Source organism: Homalodisca vitripennis, chromosome 1, assembly GCF_021130785.1.
Source record: "Homalodisca vitripennis isolate AUS2020 chromosome 1, UT_GWSS_2.1, whole genome shotgun sequence".
NCBI classification, from domain to species: domain Eukaryota; kingdom Metazoa; phylum Arthropoda; class Insecta; order Hemiptera; family Cicadellidae; genus Homalodisca; species Homalodisca vitripennis.
The window spans coordinates 137,819,186-137,841,105 of NC_060207.1; the positions used below are offsets into that span (position 1 = coordinate 137,819,186).

The 21,920-nt window shown below is 33.3% G+C and overlaps 1 protein-coding gene across 1 annotated transcript; it reads left to right on the plus strand.

The window, feature by feature from the left end:
• Nucleotides 1-6,726: 6,726 nt before the first annotated feature.
• LOC124371934 (probable cytochrome P450 6a14) lies at nucleotides 6,727-8,999 on the plus strand. Its single transcript, XM_046830307.1, has one exon. It carries the CDS (start codon nucleotides 6,891-6,893, stop codon nucleotides 8,475-8,477), a length of 1,587 nt encoding a protein of 528 aa, XP_046686263.1. The 5' UTR covers nucleotides 6,727-6,890; the 3' UTR covers nucleotides 8,478-8,999.
• Nucleotides 9,000-21,920: the final 12,921 nt, after the last annotated feature.

The following is a 21,920-nucleotide window of genomic DNA, read 5'->3' on the forward strand; positions in this document are numbered from 1 at the left end:
TCTAAGAAGAATAAGTTGGGGTGTTGCATTTTATAGAGTTGTTTATTTAGTTTTTATGAGGTTGTCAATACCAAGAATGTGAAGTTGGCATTATGCTAAACACATTCTTTGTTACATTTAATAAAATGATAAAAATCAAAGGTACCGATAAAAAGAATTGTAGCTGAATTGTATACATGAAGAATTAATTCTGTGTATGATATTTGGTATCATCAATTTTCTGCAGTTTTATTGTAAAACTTGTCTTAAACACGTTCGCTGCTAAAAATTAAGTAATGTATGTTGCTAGAGGCTAATTTTTTTTTATTAGTATTCACTTACCAATTTAGTTGTTGTGACACGGGTTGGTACAGAAAGGTCATCAAACACCAAAAGAGCCGAATTTCGCCATTTTTGAAAACGTGCAGTAGATCTACCGCACACGCTCCTGGGGCCAGTCTCTCTTCGAAGCGCGCACCGTCTTCCTTATTGTTTTTGAAAAAACAGACCACTAACGATTGTTTATATAATAATACTGGGAACAAATCACTTAGTATAACTAAAAATATATTGATAAAAAACACTAAAAACTACTATTTACAACCCAACCATCCTCCCCAAGGTACGCTTCATTAGTCATGGAAATTGGTCAAAACAATGTGGGACACACAACCCAGGCTGTCCATCACATTCTAAACACTGCCACATCACGTTTTCTTTCTGCCATTTGCATAGCAAACTCTGCACCTCTTTTGTTTACTTCTCTTTCCACAAGCCACTTTTTCTGTAATCCGTGAGGGTACATGGGGGACGCGGCGGCGCTTTCAGAGGTCGAGGAGGCTCGGGAACGTCCGGGAGTAGCTTGTCAATAACCTCCAGACGGAAGTCGTACAATGGCATTTTGTTTTCCTCCACTTGATGTGCGAACTTCGTTATAGAGATAGTGTGCATTCACTAACATCATCTGAATTACGTGGACAAAAATCTTTTTATACCACCACCGCAGTGTTTTCCTTTCGCAAGGATAATATGACATCATTTGGTCACTGCGGTCCACGCCTTTCATAAAATGGTTGTATTGAACAATTGGTAGTGGTTTTAGTCTCTCCAAACCACCTCGATTAATTGAATTCACCATGTCATTTTTCAAATTCAGTGGATATGTAAGAGACAACGCGTTTGTCTTTCCATTTGGCGACAACAACACTTTCGGCGTAGCGGGCGATGGTTTCACCCTTTTTCAGGGTTGCCGATTTGACTTCAGGAGATACGTATTTTCTGTCCAGCCGAAGAGTTCCAGTGCAATATGTATTCCTACGGAGCAGGCTTGAGGCAAGAGTAAAACTATTATAATAATTATCCATAAATAAACTGTGGCCCACAATTGAGTTTCCCTTGCATCAGCTTCAATACAAACATTGGCTGCATGCCCTTACCACCGTAATCATCTAAAACTCCGCAATACATACAAAAAAAAAAACGAAGTATTAGGCCATGGGGGTCACACAAACTGTACAGTTTGATGCCGTACTTATGGCGTTTCCCTTTTATATATTGCCTAAAGTACAACCGTCCCCTCCATAAAACCATTCCCTCGTCAATGCACAACTTTTTTTGAGGATAATAAATTGAGTCCATTTTATTGTTGAAGTAGTCAATTAGAAACTGTACTTTAGAAGCTCTGTTGTTTTGGGTTAGGGTACCTTTCAAAATTAATGCATCGCAAAATAAGCATGAATTTGTCCCTGGCCATGAATTTGGGGAAGCACGTTGAAAACAGCTTACAAGTTTTCCAATAGTCTTGTATTCGGGGGTAATTGTAATATTCCCATGTGCAGCAATAGGGCCAATAAAACATTTGAGATCCTCCACGTAATGTCTTTCCATTTATGGATTCGTGAGCCTGGGGTTTGTAGTAGGTCCACAGAATAACTCCAACGCGTATCTATTCGTAGTAGCCACAATGCCCTCCAAAAAAATCACATCCACCAGCAACAAGAAAAAATTGATTGGGGTAATCTCATTAGGCAAAGGGACTAAAAAACTTTTTCCTCTTTTGTAAACGGTACATCTTTCATACCTATAGTTTGAGGACTCCATTGTGGTGGTCTTACGTCATAGTCTGGGTCTTCGACCTCTGACTCATCAGTCTCGTATTGTTCATCGTCGAGGTCCGGAGCATAACCAGGACACCAGGGTCGTCTTCATAATCCAGAATCACTATTAGCCACAAACTGACGTCTATTCTGGATTCCACTAGTTCCCAGGAGGCAAATCCATGTCTATTGTATTATAAGAATAACACTAAACACACAACAAAAACGGTAAAATTTTGAAGTAGTCTAAAAACTAACCACAAAACGCTAACTGAGAACGGCGACCACAAAAACGCGGGGAAAAGTATATCCCCACGAGCGGCAAAACGGACAACCATACACGACGAGTGCTGAGAGCACACTGACTGGTTTCTAAACAATGGCGCTGTGCAGTAGATCTACGTCATGCGCGCCTGGCGCGAGGCAGCCGTGCAGTAGATCTACCGCAACCGCATTGAACGTGTTAAACAAATACATAGAAAATTACTTTAGCACAAAAATTATATTTTATAGCTAAATAGTTTTGGTCCCAGTAGTCAGATGTTTGAATGGTATTTTTTATTACTGACTTGCTACTGATACATACAAATGTTTTCCTATATATATATAAAAAAATGAAAATATTACCTAGTAAATACAATCTAAAAAAACATAGAATGCTAATTTTTACATTTAATGAACATTTCAATTACTGCATACAAATGTAGAAAATAGCTAATTTTAATGAAAACGTTTTGTTTTATCAAAATAACACTCATGTTTTGGTGACAGAAGATTTATTTAAATATCACAGCCCTACTTCCATGAGATGTATCTGAGAGGCCAGACAAGAGGGACTCATTGTCTTCTTGTCATCTTGCATCATCCTCTGCCTGCAACCCATAAATAACCAGAGGGAGGGTCTTTATTCCTGATTATATGATAAATTAGACTCATTGGTCTACTCTCATTGTTTGCTGGAATTACATTCAGTATCAGTTTTACGCCTTAACATATTTTAGCCTATATATAATTTAAAACTGTTGATTAATAATTTTATCTGGAATTGAATAATAGATTTTTAGTTATTTTTTTATATTCACACATTTCAACAAAACAATTAATATACTGGGCCATTATTACCTTGTTGATTGTGATATCTAGGTATGTATTAAGAATTTCCCATTGGTAAAGAACTTCTCTGGAAATATATATAGGGTTAATAAAAAGTCTGGAGACCTCCTGTTAATATTGTAACAGCTCACACAAGGAAAACTAAACTATGCACACTTTTATGTCATGTTATGGAGTACTTTTTGGACATAATTACTACTTTGTTCACAAGCCCAAAATGGTGGACTTTATGTGCATTGAAGGTAGCATTAATATGTACTACTTCATTGGTTTAAAAAATATGGGTTGCAAAGAAATATCTACTTTCCCTAGTTTGTAACCTTTTATGAATACCTTAAAAATGAAAAGTCACTGATTGGTGGTTAAAATTTACAAATTTTAGCTGCTTACTTATGTTTAGGTTGTAAATAGTTATTTCTAATTCTAAAATTTCCAATTGGCCAGCATTTTATACTGGATTAAGATAGAGACCTCTAGTTGTGTTGTTACTGTTTTTTTTTTATCAGAACCTTCAAAGTGAGAGGTGACTCAATGGGGCTTATCATTAAAATTTTTAATTGCCCCCAAAATCCCTTATTTTGGGTTGGTGAATGAAATAGTAATTATGCCCAAAAAGTACTTCTTAACATAACATAAAGGTGTACAGAATTTAGTTTTTGTAGTGTGACCTATTAAAATATTAACAGGGAGACTCCAGACTTTTTATTTATCCTGTATATATTTGAGGATTTAAAAAAGATTGATGTTAAGTACAATAAATGAGAGCTGACATTGGATCAGACCCCAAAGTAAATAAGATCAAAGTTACCAGATTGATGTATCTAATGTATCTAATAAAATTGAAGGCTTTGCCTTAAAAATTTTCCAAAGTTACCTGAAAAATCGCAAACAATATGTAGTAAGCAACAACAAGGAATCAAGCAGCCTAGATGTAAATTGTGGTGTCCCGCAAGGGTCAGTGCTTGGCCCCATACTTTTCATTATTATGATCAATGATTTGAGTGAATGTGTACCTGCGGATGTCGTCCTCTATGCTGATGACACTACAATCATAAATAAACAACCTAGTAGCAGTCTAGCATTGGCACATGCTAAATCAAATCAAAATCTCATTCAAAATTGGTTGACTGCTAATGAATTGGTATTAAATACAAATAAAACAGTGACAACCTTTTTTGGCCTTAAAGAAAAACCAGAACAACACACAGAAAATCCAACTTTTTTGGGCTTAACCCTTGATCCAACATTATGTTGGCATCAACACATAATTGGTCTCAAAATTAAACTTAGCAGAAGCATTTATGCCTTAAAACGCTTATGTGGTGAATTGGACCAGAACGGGATCCGCACTGCCTATTTTGGTATTTTCCAATCACATATTACCTATGGTCTTGTTGTATGGGGTGGAGCCTCCCATGCCGAAGAGGTATTTATACTACAGAAAAAGGCTATCCGTATCATTGCTGGAGCTGGTAGGCTTGATCACTGTAGGATATTTTTGTACAGCTCAGGATTCTCACTCTACCTTGTCTGTATATAATGCAATGCTTGTTGTATCTTAGAAAAAATGAAGACAGAATTATGCTCAGAAATGAAATCCACTCGTACAATACAAGAAATAGCCATTTAATAAATTTACCTCCACATAGACTTAGCAAAAGTGAAAAAAACCCTCTGCACATTGCATCTAAATTCATGAATAAATTGCCTATGGAAATGAAAAAATTAAAAGACTGTTCTTTTAAATCAAAATTATATAATTTCTTGTTAAATAATGCATTTTATTCAATAAGTGAGTTTTTATTGAGTCAATGGACTGACAATGACTTCTTTAACTAGTGAAGTACAATTATAAATTATACTGACCTGCCTATGTATTTGTGTGAAATATCTTGTGGCCAATAAATTATTCTATTCTATTCTAAATTATTCTATTCTAATGCAGTGGTAAGTGTACATTTTCAGATATCCACAGTGTACATCGGATGTAACAATCTGTATCAGAGATAACGCACTGACACAAACAATAACGCATATAGTTGAGTGTCAAAGTGGAGAAAGAAAATAAATAATGATGTTTATCATATATTCTACGTTACAAGGTAAATGCTGATGTGATTATCCATTTGAAAATTAGCCCATTTGACATTTATCATGGAAATGATTTCAAGAGTTATTCAATATATTATTCAACCTTACTGCATAGCAAGGTTGAATAATATATTTATGCACAACATCGTTGTATAATGCCATTCATGTTTAGAAACGTCATAAAAGCATGTACATAATAAATTTATACATATATGAATTATTAAGGAAATTTCTGATTTAAGCTGTAATTTGATTTATGTTACTCTTTTTTTCATTACTGAGGAATTAAGCTTCAGCAACATACTAAGAGCTGGGGTTAAAAAGTGGTGAAGAGTCAATATCTTGTAGCTTTCAGAGCTTCAATTTACTCTAGTAAGTCTGTATACTCTCTGTAATAACACCAGATTAAATAGGTATAGTCATGTAACTATTAATTCATTAATTAAAATAAAAAAATAACCACTTATTCATGTAATATTATACTTTTATTAAATATTAATCTGGAATATTACAAAACAGAGATATAATATTCAGCAACTAAATATGTGAAAACAAAGTGGAAGTTGGGGAGAGCTCAGTTTCTATTAGCTGTGCAGAGCTGCTATGGAGTTGTTTAACAAAATCATAACAAGAAATATGTGTTAGTGATTGGAAAATGTATGTAGTTACATACACTTTTCATCTAAAAGTGTTTTGAGAGACAAATAAAAAAAAATTGTTTCTCATGTATGTTTAATATGATTCACATAATGAGCCTCAATAGTAATTAGTTAGTGGCCAAGTAATGTAATCTAAAGCATACATTTCAGATTGTAGTTTATTGAACAAAAGATTTTTACGCTATCCAATTTTTGATGATTATGTTTTCAAAGCATTGTGAATTGAAATTTTAAAATACCATAATTAAGTATTGCAAATTTATTTTAAATGTGTATGGAGACTTTACTACTGAAGCCACCTTGAGGAATATTTGTGCTTTTATTTTAAGCTGTCAAGTTGCACCAAAGCCTTCATTGTAGTATGAGATTGGATCTCTCTGATGACTGAATTCCACTCTCCAAACATCATCAACAATGGATCCTGAGCATGTCTTGATCCCTTTGGCTATTTACAATCTGATTACTTTAATAGTGGAATGTGGGTGTAGTTCAGAATGGAATGGTTTGGACACATACAAATGACAAATGGAGATTGTATACCATAAAGGACTTTATAAAGACATTTTTGAGAAATTAAACAAAATTAACTTCTAAATTGGAAGGGGACTTTTTTTATTTAAATGCAAAGTTTTACTAGAATTATCTTAAAAACTAAAAATTTTTATTAAAAAAATAATTAAATATATTTTGCATAAATTTGAGATTGATTTGTTCACAAGTATGTTAAATGCAGTTAGATTTGTTATAACATTATTTTACTGTAAAAAAGAAAACAATGATTACATCTGATCCTTTACTTTTATCTATACACCACCACTTATGATAACATAATCACATTAAGAAATTATCAAGACAGTGGTTATCTTGACCTAGTAGAGCCAGCCACTTTATAAGTTTGTGTGTTGTCAAATGGTTGGAGGTAATGTTTTATTAACCTTTACATATTAGTAAAATGTGTTTACTAGTGTCAGTTATAGTTTTTATTTTGATTTCTTTTGCATTAATTTTGTACTGGTACCAGATAAAGAACTTTAAATACTGGCAGGACCGCAAGGTACCTTTCCTAGAGCCTCACTGGATATTTGGAAACATAAAAGATCCCTTTTTAAAGAAAATTTCTTGGGCAGAATTTGCAACAAGGTGCTATACAGAGTTCAGAGAAAGAGGATTTGGAGGGGTATACTTGTTCAGAAAACCAGCAATAATAATATGTTCACCAGATTTGATAGATAGAGTTCTAGTGCACGATTTTTCCCACTTCCAAGAGAGAACAAGTTTGTGGAATTCTCATAAAATGCTCTCTAAATCACTTGTACATGCTAAAGGAGATGAATGGCGAGTCATGCGTTGTTATTTGAGCTCTGCTTTTACACCAGAAAAGCTTAAGGTTATGTGCCAACAAATCTTTAGCTGTAGTGATAATTTCTTGAGACAGGTTAGAAGTAAAAAACTATTTGAAGTGGAATCGTTGGTGTTTGATTTTACAACAGAGGTTATTGCGAGTTGTACCCTAGGTGTTCAAGTGTTGTCAGGTTCTTCCGAAAGTGATAAATTCTGGAATGCTATAGATCTCATATTTAACACGTCTCCATTACATATGCCTAAGACCATCTATGCTGTTATTCACCCTAAAGTATTCAGTTGGATTCATAACCTCATTATGCCCAATTCTTCTATTCAGTTTTTTATTAATTTCACCAAAGCTCTGATTAAATGCCGTGAACAAAGCGGAATTGAAAGAACAGATTTGTTACAGTTGATGTTGACATTGAAGAACAAAGAGAAGAACAGAGCTTTAATTACACATAATTCAGAGAGAACAGAGGAGAGTGTAAACCAATTAAAATATAATTCCTATTCTGAGCTTAACTGTGGTGAAAAAGTTTTCACAGATGATTACATCACTGCACATATATTCAATATTTTGTATGGAGGCACAATCCCAACTGCGACTCCATTGAGCTTTGCTCTCTTTGAAATTGCCAGAAATGAATCAATCCAGAAGTGTATTCGTGAAGAAGTAGAAGCAATTGTAATCAAGTATGGGGGCTGGAACTATTCTGCCTTTCAAGAAATGGTCTACCTTGACCAAGTAATTCAAGAGACTATGAGGATTTACAACTACAGCACTTTTCTGCTGAGATCAGTGACGAAACCGTACAAATTACCTGGAACTGACATTGTTTTAGAGAAGGGTGTATTTGTTAATATCCCTGTTTCTGCTGTTCACATGGATCCCCATTACTATCCCTCACCAGAGAAGTTTGACCCAGACAGGTTTGCCGGAAATAAGTACAAAACGAGTGCTACGTTTTTTCCATTTGGAAATGGTCCAAGAACTTGTATTGCTATGAGGTTCGCTGTGCTCGTTATTAAAGTGTGTATTGCAAGGACCTTGTTTAGGTACTCGTTGACGGTGAGTGAGAAAACACCATTACCTCTTAGATTTGATATAAATGCAATATTTCCAAAAGTTAAAGAAGGGCTGTGGTTGAATGCTGTTGAAAGAGATACAAATATTTATAGTACTTTAGTGTAGTGTAAAGACTTTTCAGTATTTTATTATTGATATGCTCAGAAGAACTGTAAAACTGTATTGATATGCTGTAAAGACTACAACGGTAAAATAATGTGTGTGTAAATTTATTGCAAAATAATTTTATCTCAGATAAAAAGAGTGTGGCATTTACATCCTGTATATATCAATTCTGTTCACCTCTAAATTGGAATGTTTTATTAGATATTTTACAAGTGTTATTGTTTTATTGGGCATTGCCCAAGAGCAGTTTGATGAATTGTAACAAAGTCAGAGAGATTAGAGTACTGGTGCTTATCAATCATATACTGCATTTAGTTATCGTATCACTTGGAGTTGCTGACATATTTTCAGCCTTGCTGAGTTTTTTATGCATTTAGCTCTTGTTTTAAATAATTGTAAGAAAAGAAAATAAACATATTAGTTGTTAATATACGTACAGGTTACAGGTATATAGGTAATTGTACAGGTTAATACAATTATGGTAGAAATCTACAAATAAAATTACTGCTTCTCTTATTATTATTCCTTGCCTGCTTGGAATACATATTTTTAATTCGTATAAGTTTAGACGTTCTCGTTACTGCTGAGCCAGACTGATGTATTTTTAAAAAGTACTGCCACACTAATACAAGGTTAGGGAAAGTAAATAATTATGCTGTTTAATAAGTGTTATTCATTGTGATATAATAAACATGGACATATCTTCATGTATATTATGCAGTAGATAACTAGATGGATCATCATGATTCATATTTTACCTGGTTAAGATTATTTACAGAAGTCTGGATCCTAATGTTTTACTTTTAATATATAATATTAAAACAATGGTTAATGTATCCATCCTCCCAAAAGAAATTAAGATGATGGGTCTGGACCTGCAATTTCACATACACACAACATTGAATTTTCACAAATAAATTGATTTGTTGACATTTTTTAATTATTATTGCAGACTCATAATGTACTGTTTAATCATAATTCTCTATTTCCAAATCTCTAGGACAATAAGGAGGTAAATAACAGTGACATGGAATTGCTGCAGATAAAGTTAAAAACATTGTGGGCCAAATACTGCTAAAGCTGATACTTAGGGCAAACATAAGGAGTCTTCTTAATTAATAAATCCTAATTAGGTTAAAAATAAAAAGAGGATTTTTAATAGTCGCGACGGCTCCTCCCATGCTATTTATATGGACAAACATAACGACACATAGGTATACCGTTTAACTAAAAAGTATTAAAGATACCGACTTGAAATTTTTGGTGTGCGATTGTTATTACTTAAGGCATAATTTCATGCAATTTGAGTGTTATTGCATAAATGGTTCAAATTATAAAACAAAACTAAACATTGCTTAAAAAATGAATAACCGGTAAAAAAGTTACATATTTTTTTATTATAGCCTATATTGGTTAAAATTTAACAACAATGCATGGCATTACTCACCATAGTATGGAGAAGGTATGTATAAAATTTTAAGATGATAAGTTGAATAGTTTTTTAAATAATGGTTCCTAAGTTAAAAAAACACAGGTTTCGGGAAATTGAGTTTAAAGTCAAAAAATCTAAACACTACTTTTAAAATCCACCAGGACAGTAATCAGCACTTTCACTCTCTTCTAGTTTCTTCTTCGAATGCCTCCTTCTTACTCTCTTCTTCTTGTTTTCCTCTCTTACTTCTATATTGGCTCTTTTTATCCTTTCGCTATGAATGTTCCGTAGGCCTTCGACCATAAACTTTCCGGGTTGAAACCCCAGGAGGACATTAGTTTTGGCTATGGATCCCTCATTGAAGCATGACAGCATCAGTTGCACCTAATTTAAGTACATTTAGTCCTACAAAAACAGTTTTTGGCAATCTGTGCCAAATAACACCATTCAGACTCTCGTTCGGGTTCTGAATTTTCCCGTGTAAGCACCGTTTCAAAAGATTTGGATTTGACAAATCTCTAAAAACAGGTTTGATCAAATCCATGACAGCATCTGGCAAAGAGTGTTTGTGGCTGTAGGCTTCTCCTTTTTGTTTCTGCTTATTGTACTGACACCATGTTTCGCTATCATTAGGACACAGCTGGTGCTGAGGCTTCTCGTCAGAAGATAATTTATGGTAAAAGGTGGCCCATATCGCTTTTTGCATAGCCTCAACGCCTTCTGCATTTTTCCTAATGGCTAGGCCTTAGTAGCTTTGCAACTGGTCTATCTCTTCATTTGTTAGTCTTCCTTTTCCTGCCAATAACTTACCATCGCTCAATTTCACGCCTTTATTTTCTTTCTTCAACTTCCGCAATCTGGTGCGTACACGTTTCTGTACGTGTCCAACACATTTTAACTTACATAGCCTATACTAACATTATCACTTTATGGCTTTATGATTATTTTACAATGCAGAATATAAATAAACCAATGTAGCCAACCTAAGCAGAAAAATAATTCCAAAGTGAAACACTATACTATAACAAAACACTCCTAACGCAGGCCAGTCTTAGAGCGAGCTTCAAAATTGAGTGTAAGGGTTTACTAAAAATTTTTTATATCAATAACGAAATATAATAACTATAAAGTTTTATATATATATATATATATATATTCTTAATCTGGAAAAAACATAGAATTAAAAAATATTATTTTTAAAATATCCATTTTTTTGATATATTTTCGCGACTGGCTCCCCTTAATATATATGAAAATACTAGCGGGCCCGGCGCGCTTTGCTGCGCATTTCAATAATTTTTTGCAAAAGTTGCCCGCGGCTTCGCACGCAATTTCCCGTTGAAAACAGTACACTATATTCACTTATTCTTTTTCTATCACATTCTAAACATTGCTGAGATAATTGATAGTCGTTCCATCGTGAGCCTCTTGGGCGTATTATGAAGGTATGTACCATATTCCTGCCTCTATCTAGCTGTTACCCACGGCTTCGCACGCAAATCTTAAGAACCGAAGTCCTTATATTACTTAGTAAATTTTTTTTTTTACTATAATAAATTTTAGATTAAATTAGTTATATCTCCGATGCCACGATTGAGCTTGCTTTGTTGTCTCGATCGAGAGAATATGTACACACGGAGTTTTGAGAACCATACTTCTGTCAAAAAAAACAACTAAGGTTGATTTTATAACATTCTTTATATTTGTAGCCAACGTAAGATAGTAATTATGATATCTGCATTACTCTTCTGATCAAGCATGAGCATGGTTTATATTAAATAAATATTGCAGTTAAAGGTGAATTTTTACGTCAAATTTGAATTGTATTATCTGGATAGTAAAGTCTATGTTTAACAGTGATTGCAAAAACAGTTTAAACAAAATTTGTCGTTTCTCTTAAGCTTACTCTATGCTTTAAAACTATAAGTGTAATATATGTTTACAAAGAACAGCTGATTAAAAATTTGAAAAGACGTTAACATATGTTTGCTGCAATGCATTTCTTATGGGTATTTCTGTAACCAGTGGGGCGGAATCCTGAATCGGGAAAGGGATGGGCATAGCTTATAAACCTTCTCCGTGGAAAAATACATATACGTACAAATTTTCATCATGATCGGTCCAATAGTTCACGATTCCATAAAGGACAAACATACAAACATTCATTTTTATATATATAGATATATAATACAAATTATTTAAATATTCAAAGGATTTCAAGTGTATGAGAAGTTTGTTGAAATAGTTGATGCACATCTCGGTTAAGGGAAGGTTTTGCAAGGGAGAGACTCCATTTAAATTGCAATGGTAAGTACATCAGTAAACTCGGCAGGTTATGATGGTAGCGGTTCTACCTTGGATTATATCTCAAAGCTTATCTATTATGTGGTTGTATAACCTCAACGTAAACCATTCTACACCATCCAGTTGAATGTATTTACTTAGTCAGATTGTGTTTGCTTGTTCAATGACTCTTCTAGGCAAATGTAAAAGGTTATAATATTAATTAAATGGAATGACTAGAAAAGAAGCCTTTTGGAATTTGTGGAGCTTTCTTTTTCAAGGGAATTTCCTACACCAATGGCATTTTAATGAATTCTATTAAATTCTTTTAATAACAAATTATTTAAATCCATTTGCTTAATTGACTTACATGGAAATAATTACCATGACCTCTCGTTTAGAATGTCACAGCCTTCCTCCACACTACTGTAAAATTTATGGTACTACCCAGAATCCTTGATATTATATATAATTTCTGTTTTCCGTCAATATAACTTTTTTCAATTGTTTTATATGATCTATAGTAAGGCTATATGTCCTCTCTTCAAGTTTCTACTAATCAAAAATATTTTTTTCGTGCTAAAGTATAACCAATTGTACAGAGATACCAAGTAACCTATTCCAGATCAGCCCTTGCCTATTCGCTTACTTCTATTTAAGAATTGTAAGTTCAAGTTATGGTAATAAGATTGCACTATGATATACTTTATTAGTCATATACTTGATCTTTTATCTTTACCATGGTTTACTGGAACTTGAAAAAGGAAGTATTGTCATAGTTATAGACCAAATAATTCGTTCATTACCACCTTGTTTTATACACAAGATATGTTTAGGGGGATAACATCTAATTACAATGTTACTATTGATTAAGTATTATTTGGTTATTAATACGTTGTATGAATAAAAGAACAAATAAATACATTTTGGTACACACTGGGCAGACAACTTAATTACACCCAGTAACACAGAGGCATTGTTTAGTACTGCATACAAGATTATTATTGAGACATGAGATGGTAGATCGCTTCTCCATACATCAGCTAGAAACAGCAGCTGTCAGAGAGACTTGTGATGTATGACATTATCGTCATTGTATTGTGCCGTATAACACCTGCATTCCTTCATTTACATTGTATACATTGATGTCGGTATCCGATGAAGTATAGGTCAGAGAATGGTATTCCCAAAGCATTACATGATTTATACAAACTACGCGTAGCTCAAATACAATTCGATGAAAATATTTAGATTGTATTAAAAATGTGGTATAAAGTAATGGATTTTAATACCATCTGTTACTTAATTTAATTTCCTAAAAACAATCGCAATTTTTAACAAAAATTACTATCTGTACTACAGGTTAAAAAAAATCAATAATAAGACAAATTAACATAATTGTACCTTAAATTAAGTTACAGATTTGTGTAAATGAAACAATGATTTGTTATTTTTAAAAACAGCAGAATATTTTTTATAAAAATGAGAAATTTAGTTAACAAAACAAAGGTAACGTAACATTACACCTTTCCGGTCGGACCTACACGAAGCGGCGGAGCCCACCTGGTCTCTAGTAGCCTCCCATTCTTCTGTCATCTAGCATCATCTGGTAGACTTTTTGGCCATGACTAGACCACCAGAGTTAACGTACTATAATTGGAGCTAAATACAACTCATCAATATTATCTGTGGTCAATAAGATATGTCTAGAGGTAACTATAGAGGGTTGGGAAATTCCAATATAATTGATTACAACTCTGAACAAAAGCATATAGTAGCTATATAATACGCTTTAAAGAACATAACTAGCTGCAAAATTCCTGCCATACATTCCCCATAAGAATGCAAGATACATTCTTTGGAAAGTCAAGGATGCTGTTAAAAGGATAAGGAGATAACAGTCTGAATAGTTACTAACTTCTTTTATTCAGAGAATGTACCATCTCTTCCACAGCAACCATATTGTTATGTGTATCCTCCACATAAGTGTTTTATTCAGAGAATGTACCATCTCTTCCACAGTAACCATATTGTTATGTGTATCCTTCACATAAGTGTTTTATTCAGAGAATGTACCATCTCTTCCACAGTAACCATATTATTATGTGTATCCTCCACATAAGTGTTTTATTCATGGAGAATGGAGGCATTTAGTCCTTGACAATATGATTTTTGAAGGAAGGATTAAAGCAAATATTCACGTACTTTAGCGAAAAAAATGCCTCTCAGGCCCAAAACGCATTGTGGCCCAAAAGTCAAACTTGATAACAGAGCAGTTTGAACGTAAAAAAAAATCAGACATGTACCTGGAAGTCCAAACAGATCAGAAGAAGACAAACCATGTGATTTCACAATACCAACTGTATTGCATTGCACATGAGTGTCTAGCGTCATAATTAGAAGATGCAGTAACAGTTTATGTAATACATTCCATCACTCTATCATTAAGGAAACAAAAAACTAGGGATAGTACAAGTCTGCGGATGAAATTACTCTTAATTTAGTTTATATTATAACAAAAATCCTTATTTGATAAATGAATGAATGAATCCTTGATGAACACAGAATCAGAAATATGTAAACAATTCTAACAACAAGAAAAAATTGTCAACATAATTCAGGATTGACCTCGAATACTTATTTTGTTCTGCAGTATATTGCTAGATTGCTAAAACACTGAATCATACACAAGTGTAACTAACACACGTTTACATGTATTTTTTTATTAATTTCTTTTTCATTAATTTACTGATCAACAAAAATTACTAGTCCTATACAAACTTTAATTAATTATTTAAGAATTTTCGTACTGATGTGGTTAACCGTATTGATAAGTATACATATCAATAAACTTGCAGGTTTACTCGAAAAATATATAATAAATAATTTGAGAACAAAACGTATGAGACTTGTTCTTCAATGTACAAACTATGTGCTAACTGAATAAAGAAGCGAGACGTGATTCCGTGGAATGTGACGGCACTATTCCTTTGACATTCAAGACATGGTTTTCATCTTTAATTCTGAAGCTGTTTTTGCTCCTATGCATACATCAGTAATTTAACTATTTTTGTGTCAGTGTGGTAAAATGTAATATTGTTAAATAACTAGCCTCCCTGGGTCGTTTATACCTTTTAAATTGTTTACATTAAATTAAATCTTCTCAAAATGTGGCTGAAATTAAAAGATATTTCGTAGAAACAACCCATGCCCCCTACGTAACCATGCCTACACAAAACAGTTTGGAACTAATTACAATTTTAATCTATGATATGCAATAAAAAAAAAAAAAAAAACAACAAAATCAGCCAATATTATCCCTCCTACACGAACTCTAACAATACAGCGAACTACAGTAGAAGGGACATCGGCTCTCTTCAAATGTGGACATAAAACATGGAGCAGCACGTTTTATTTGTGTTTTCCAGTCGACACAGTTATTAGTGAACATTTTTCTACCACCATTCACCAGTTTTCTCTTTTTTACCACTAAGCTCATTCTGTAATTCAAGCTATGCACATTATTGTTTACCTAACTGTTGCAATTACTCGTAAAAATTTGTTTTCTATAAATACTATATTTGTAACATAAAAACACAGGCAAAAATAGATAGTTTTGAAAATACAGTTAAATTGTTTTCTAAAGGTTATGACCGGCATTAATTGGACCCTCCTGGGATCAAGAATCAAACTAAAACACAATATTACGTGACAGTATCTTCGCTTGATGTTGTACACTGCTTAGTTATACCCTGGGGTGAAATAATACCCCCGTACAACCAGCCTCAGGACAATATGTACTGCACTATAGATTATACTCACTACAGTAACAACAGATGCGTCCCACTGTAGTCTCATGAGAAACGTGCTACAGATGTGGTCCTGTCATCCCTTTACTTCTACATTCCTCTCTCAAGTAAGTAGTTGGTGAAATACATGCTGTACGATCTGAGTTACGAATGTTACGTGTAAATACATGAATACGTTTTTATAACTTTAGCAAGACTGCTAAGAGAGCGTAAGATATACGACACTGCTTTTTCTTGTACAAGAGTTCCTGTAATTGTATGTTGAAGACAAATTGATGTTTGCTCATTATTGCCCAGAATAGACGATACATTAGCCTTGTGGATGAAAACTTAAATTCAGGAATTTTTTCAATCAATCTTTACAGGCACTTATGTTTTGACTCCCTATTTACACAGACAGTAAATAGGTAAAATAATTGTTTTCGTGGAAAAGTAGCCTTTTTAAATTCAAGTAAAAGATGAATTATGGGCTCACTTACACAAAAAAGATTCGTCCAACTATATACACATTAAAATATTATATATTGATATATTATTGTTATATTAATATTAATAATAACAATATATTATTATTATATATTTTTATATTATTGAGATTTGTACATCGCGAGTTTTTACCAGATTAGAAATATAACATTTAAAGTATGAAAACGGAAATATTTTATATTGGAATCATCACGCAAGCGGCTTGTTTTCAAATCCATTTTCTGTCCGTTTAAAAGTACAATAATAGTACTAGATCAACTTTTATGTTCAGGACATTGTGGAAACGTAGAATGAATATTAACATGAAACTAACAATTCCAGGTGCTATAAGATTCAGTGGGCGAGGACTCACAGTAAGCTGGGCACTTTATACAACCTCTGGCGTTGTCTGACTTACCTTTATTATTAACCACGAAAATCCACGTTCCGTGTATATACAAATACATTGGACTGATAAAGTTGTCTTGTTTCTTCTTATACAAAGAGGAATTTTAAAACGTTCGTTTTAATTTTGTTAAAATAAAGAAATTAATTAGTAGAAAAATGAAAGCACGTTTCAAACGGAAATAAGAAATAGCCTGAGTAGTGAATCACACACGCTGGTTTTCAACTATGTAAAGACTCTTGATATAATAATAATAATAATGAATAACGCAATATTTAACAATAAACCTATGAGTGAGCACGATTTTACAACTATAAGATTTTTATGATTAAATACAATAATATGTAGTAGATTGTTCTGGTAAAAAAAAACACACAAAAAATCTCAGTAAAATAAAAAATGTACTATAACTAGCAACACATGAAATGATTAATGATAAGAACTGAGTGTCACAATTTGAATAGGTACCAAAAGTTGGATCAATTTACATGTGCCGCTGTAGGTAAGAAGGCTATTAAGGGGAATTCCTCGAGTGAAAAGTAAGTAAATTATAACGAAGCAGATTGCATATTGGTACAAACTAAAAGGAAAGAAATAAGAACGAATAATAAGAAGAACCAAGATTTTAACATTTTTCTATTATGTAATTGGCATCAAGTTGATAGTCAGAACTGCAGGATGCAAAACACACACACACACACACACACACACACACACACACACACACACACACACACACACACACACACACACACACACACACACACACGATCTTTTTTAGACCAGTTCAGAACAAAACAACCCATTTTATTTAGATTTTTGGTATTTATTTACAATACCGTGACCATGGAAAATGGACTTTTTTTCATGGGTTGGGCATTTATAGCCTAGTATTATTATCACAGGTGCATATAAACTGGGGGGAAAGAATATTATTGTATTATATTGATGCCTTTCGGGCATTATTGCGTTAAGGAGCAGTGGTATCACGTGATCTGGGATTCGACTTTTGCAAGCTCGAGTTAATTTTTCTTCCTAAAAGAGCAAGCAGTGCGCAGCACTGCGCAGCGGGCAGGCATCGTTGACAGGATTAACGTACTAGTCACTATAATTTCAGTAACTTATCACTTACCTTAATGTTCATTGCAGTACTTTCCACACCGAAAACTGAAGTCCAAAATTCGTTTACAACGAGTTCGTTGCCACACTTCCTATTACCACAACGCCTAGTCCAGTTATAAGCCCCGTGGTTTACATAAAATTGCAAAACTCCATACTCGTCTTTACGAATTGCTTCCACGTAAGATAACGAACATCCAACACAAAGGTGTGCCATTACCACTACTGAACTAGGAGGTTAAGAATAGACACGGAGGAACAAAATAGTTCAAAATGGCGTCCCTTCTTTAATTTAGAGAGCCGCGGATTAATACCAAACTGTCAAATATGGATAGTGTTGCCAGAGGTACTGTCAAAAACAGAGTTTTCAGAGAATTTAAAAAAATCGTAACTCCTTTGATTTTCGTTGCCGACGCATTTTTTCTTCACTATTGTTTTCAGGAAAAAAAAATGAACATACCTTTCCATGGTCACGGTATTGTAAATTGATACCAGATTTTTATCTTCTTACTAGGGTGTGTAGTGAGAACTAGGAAGGTACAGTATATGTTCTTTTCAAAGGTTAGAGGAAACATATCAATCCGAGATGAGAACTCGGTTATAACTCGTTAAAACCAATTAACGGTGAATTAAAAATACCCAAATTGTAGGCTACTGTTTTGCCCTTTAATTTTTTGTAAGATTGTTTTTCACACTTTAAATAAAAGATTTTTATCTTATAAAAACCATTAAAGTAACCCTTTTCAAATAATTATTTTGAAACTATTTTGCTTAAAATTGATTTAAATAACATTATTAAACATTTAAGACACATTTTGTTTAGTAATTTATAGAAAAAACAAAAATGTATTTCACAATATAATTGTCCAATTCTGCATCTTTTGTTATTTATTTACCTACGCACTGTTTTTCACCTATTCACCTCTGATCTACATAGGCATTCCAAAGGTTAACTTGAAGTGGTGGCTTCTTGTTCTACTCCATTTATTTGATAAATAACGAAAAACACAACAAATAACCTATCGCTGATGTCCGCTGTAATCTCGTCCATTGAATCACCATCATTCTCCGAGTGTAACTCATTATCACAGACCCTGATCAGTAATTTATTTGAGCTTATTATGTCAGTTGCACACTAAAACGTTTCAATATAACCATGCAATACAAATAGATCTATTGACACATTGGTGATAATTGTCTGCGTCGTATAAACAATAGGGAATTTAAGGGTTTACAGAGGAACTCAAGAAGGTGCTGAAATCTAGTGGGGAGTGCTAAAACTACGTTAACGGCGGTCACTAGTTGCGGTAGAACGTCTTTGCTAATACAACAACGAATAAAAGAGTACAATGAGACAAATAAGTCCAAATGTTATGACGAAGACAACATTTTGAAATATTACGTCAAATATATAAAAGGAGTCGTTTATTTGTTATTTTTGAGAGTGGAAAGTAGAGAAGAAAAATGCACGTTCAGTTACTACAAGTAAGAAGGTTTCTCTATCCTCCCTTACCATTCAAGCTCACCTTACCTCATTAAGTACAGTACGGATTCATCCCGACTCTGTTGCTTTTGCAGTTTCCTTACCTGCAGCACTCAACTGGTCCCCTTCAGCACACTTATTCTCGCTTTTATCGTAAAATATCTTTTCACTGAAAATGTTATCCACGTTGTAAAGAAACTTACAATGTGAGATTGGGAGATTTCTTGATAAAAGAGCACAGTTTCAAGAAAATTTCTAAGATGTTTCTTTCTGTTTACTTTCTACGAAGTAACACTATACCTAGTTCGAATCACACTTCATTCCTAAAGGAGGAACCTATCTACATTAAGCATTATTCTACCAGTCCTCGTGGTATTTGAGTTCTGGCCATTGTGAGGATCTTGTCAAACAGAATAAGAGGAAGAGTTGATACAGTACTAGGTCGATATTACAGATAAAAGAGGTGGTCACAGACGGGATTTCAACCTGCGCTATCTCTATCTAATTCATACCTAAAGTCCAACAATAGACCGCTCAGTTATTGGAACTCCTTGTCGATATTTTAACTTGTTAAAATTTACCTGTTACAGTAAAAGAGGTGGTCACAGACAGGATTTCAACCTGCGCTATCTCTAATTCATATCCAAAGTCCAACAATAGACCGCTCAGTTATTGGAACTCCTTGTCGATATTTTAACTTTCAGTGCATGCTACTTTTTTTACCTTTTTAAAGTGCTTCTGCGTCTGGTTGTGCATTGATTAATTATCATCGGAGCAAACCAAACAATGTAAATACACTGGTGGTTGTTAGCATTCTTACCAGCTTTTGAAATCAACTTGAGTCGATCCTTACACAGTAAGATTAAGGGTTGAACGGATCTATTTAATATTTTATTGCGACCTTTCAGTACTCAAAATTACTAAAATTCATGTTTCTATTTGGGTGGCAAATGTGTTCGGTATTAACAGATTTTATTTGTTTTCGATTTTGCGCAAAATAAGAAAAGAAGATGGAATTGTGTCTTAAACGTATGTCGTATTAATTTCCGTAGATGTAAATTTTCAAATTTGTAACTGTAGATGCACAGTTGAAGCCGAATTATAAAGTTTGAGTAAAACTCTGGCGATATGGAATTGCAGGTCATCATTACCTTGATATAATAACATCAGTATGAGTTCATTAAGTGAGATGATATAGTTTCAAACTCAACATTCTGTTGAGTTCACAGTTAGCAGTATACTTAAAAAAGTACAGTTAAATAATTATTTTCAATATACCAATTCATAGCCTACATTGTAACACATCACTCATATTATAACATAGAATTAGATTAAAATTTCTTACGGGAAACATGAAAGAAACAAAATCTTTTTAATTCGCATTTTTATTATAGCGCTCACAGTATTGGAGGTCTCTTTTCATTATTCACTATAAGGCGAGTCGCCTGTGTCCTAATTATTTTAAATTTAATACGGATTGTTTATAAAAAAAATGAATACCAGCACCTACATGAATCCCTTAAACTTGTATTAAAATAAACAAAATCGGGGCATGAATCAAAATCGAGAAATTTATTATTTTACAGCAATTTACTTGGTGAATAGAAACATTAATACTTTAGTTGGTTTGGCTTTTGTATTGACCATTTGCAGGTACTACCTGTAAGAGAAAATGTAATTTCTCAACTTAATTAATTTAGTAGAAAAATTAATTTAGTTACAACTTACTAACACATGGTATGTGGCCAGCAAAAATACAATTTATCATATCTACAAAACCACCAGAGTAGCCGGATAAAAAACGATAATTATACAAATATAATAGGCAGTCACTTTAACTAATTACCCATTTCCCATAGTTATCAGACAGTTTTAGTAATTTGTTTTTGTGTTTATGGGACTGTTGTGCATGCAATAGAAAACACACTATTGCACGCGACTGATAATTGCAAGCTTGGCTGTACAGCTTTATTATTTATCAATAATGTAAATATAATTAAAAATGTTAAATATCATGTTATACAATCATGTTACAAGAAATAATCTTCTATACTCAAGCGAAGTTTGAACAATATACAAGGTGTTTACTAAAGGTGTTCCAATATTGTAGTATTTCGTTCTAGACTTGAAAATGAACAAAAAACTTCATATGGAGGTATGTCCTAAAACTTCATAACACATAAATATACAAAATTTAAATACAAAAATATTGTCAACAAGTATACATGTATGTGTGATGAATTGTTGTTTCATCACACATACATTGCTTCATCATTCGTTCTTTAATTGCACTTGTCACCAGACTTATACTTTCTAATTGCCAATTAATTAGCTACCTCAGCGACTTGCCATGTACTTGCCTACATGATGAAACCTGTTTGACATTAATATACTTCTTTGTTCAGCTTTAAACTGATTAAAACCATCTATTTTTATATGCCTTCAG

What these genes read in the sequence shown, in the direction of transcription:
- LOC124371934 (XM_046830307.1), top strand. Translation starts at nt 6,891, where the DNA reads ATGTGTTTACTAGTGTCAGTTATAGTTTTTATTTTGATTTCTTTTGCA.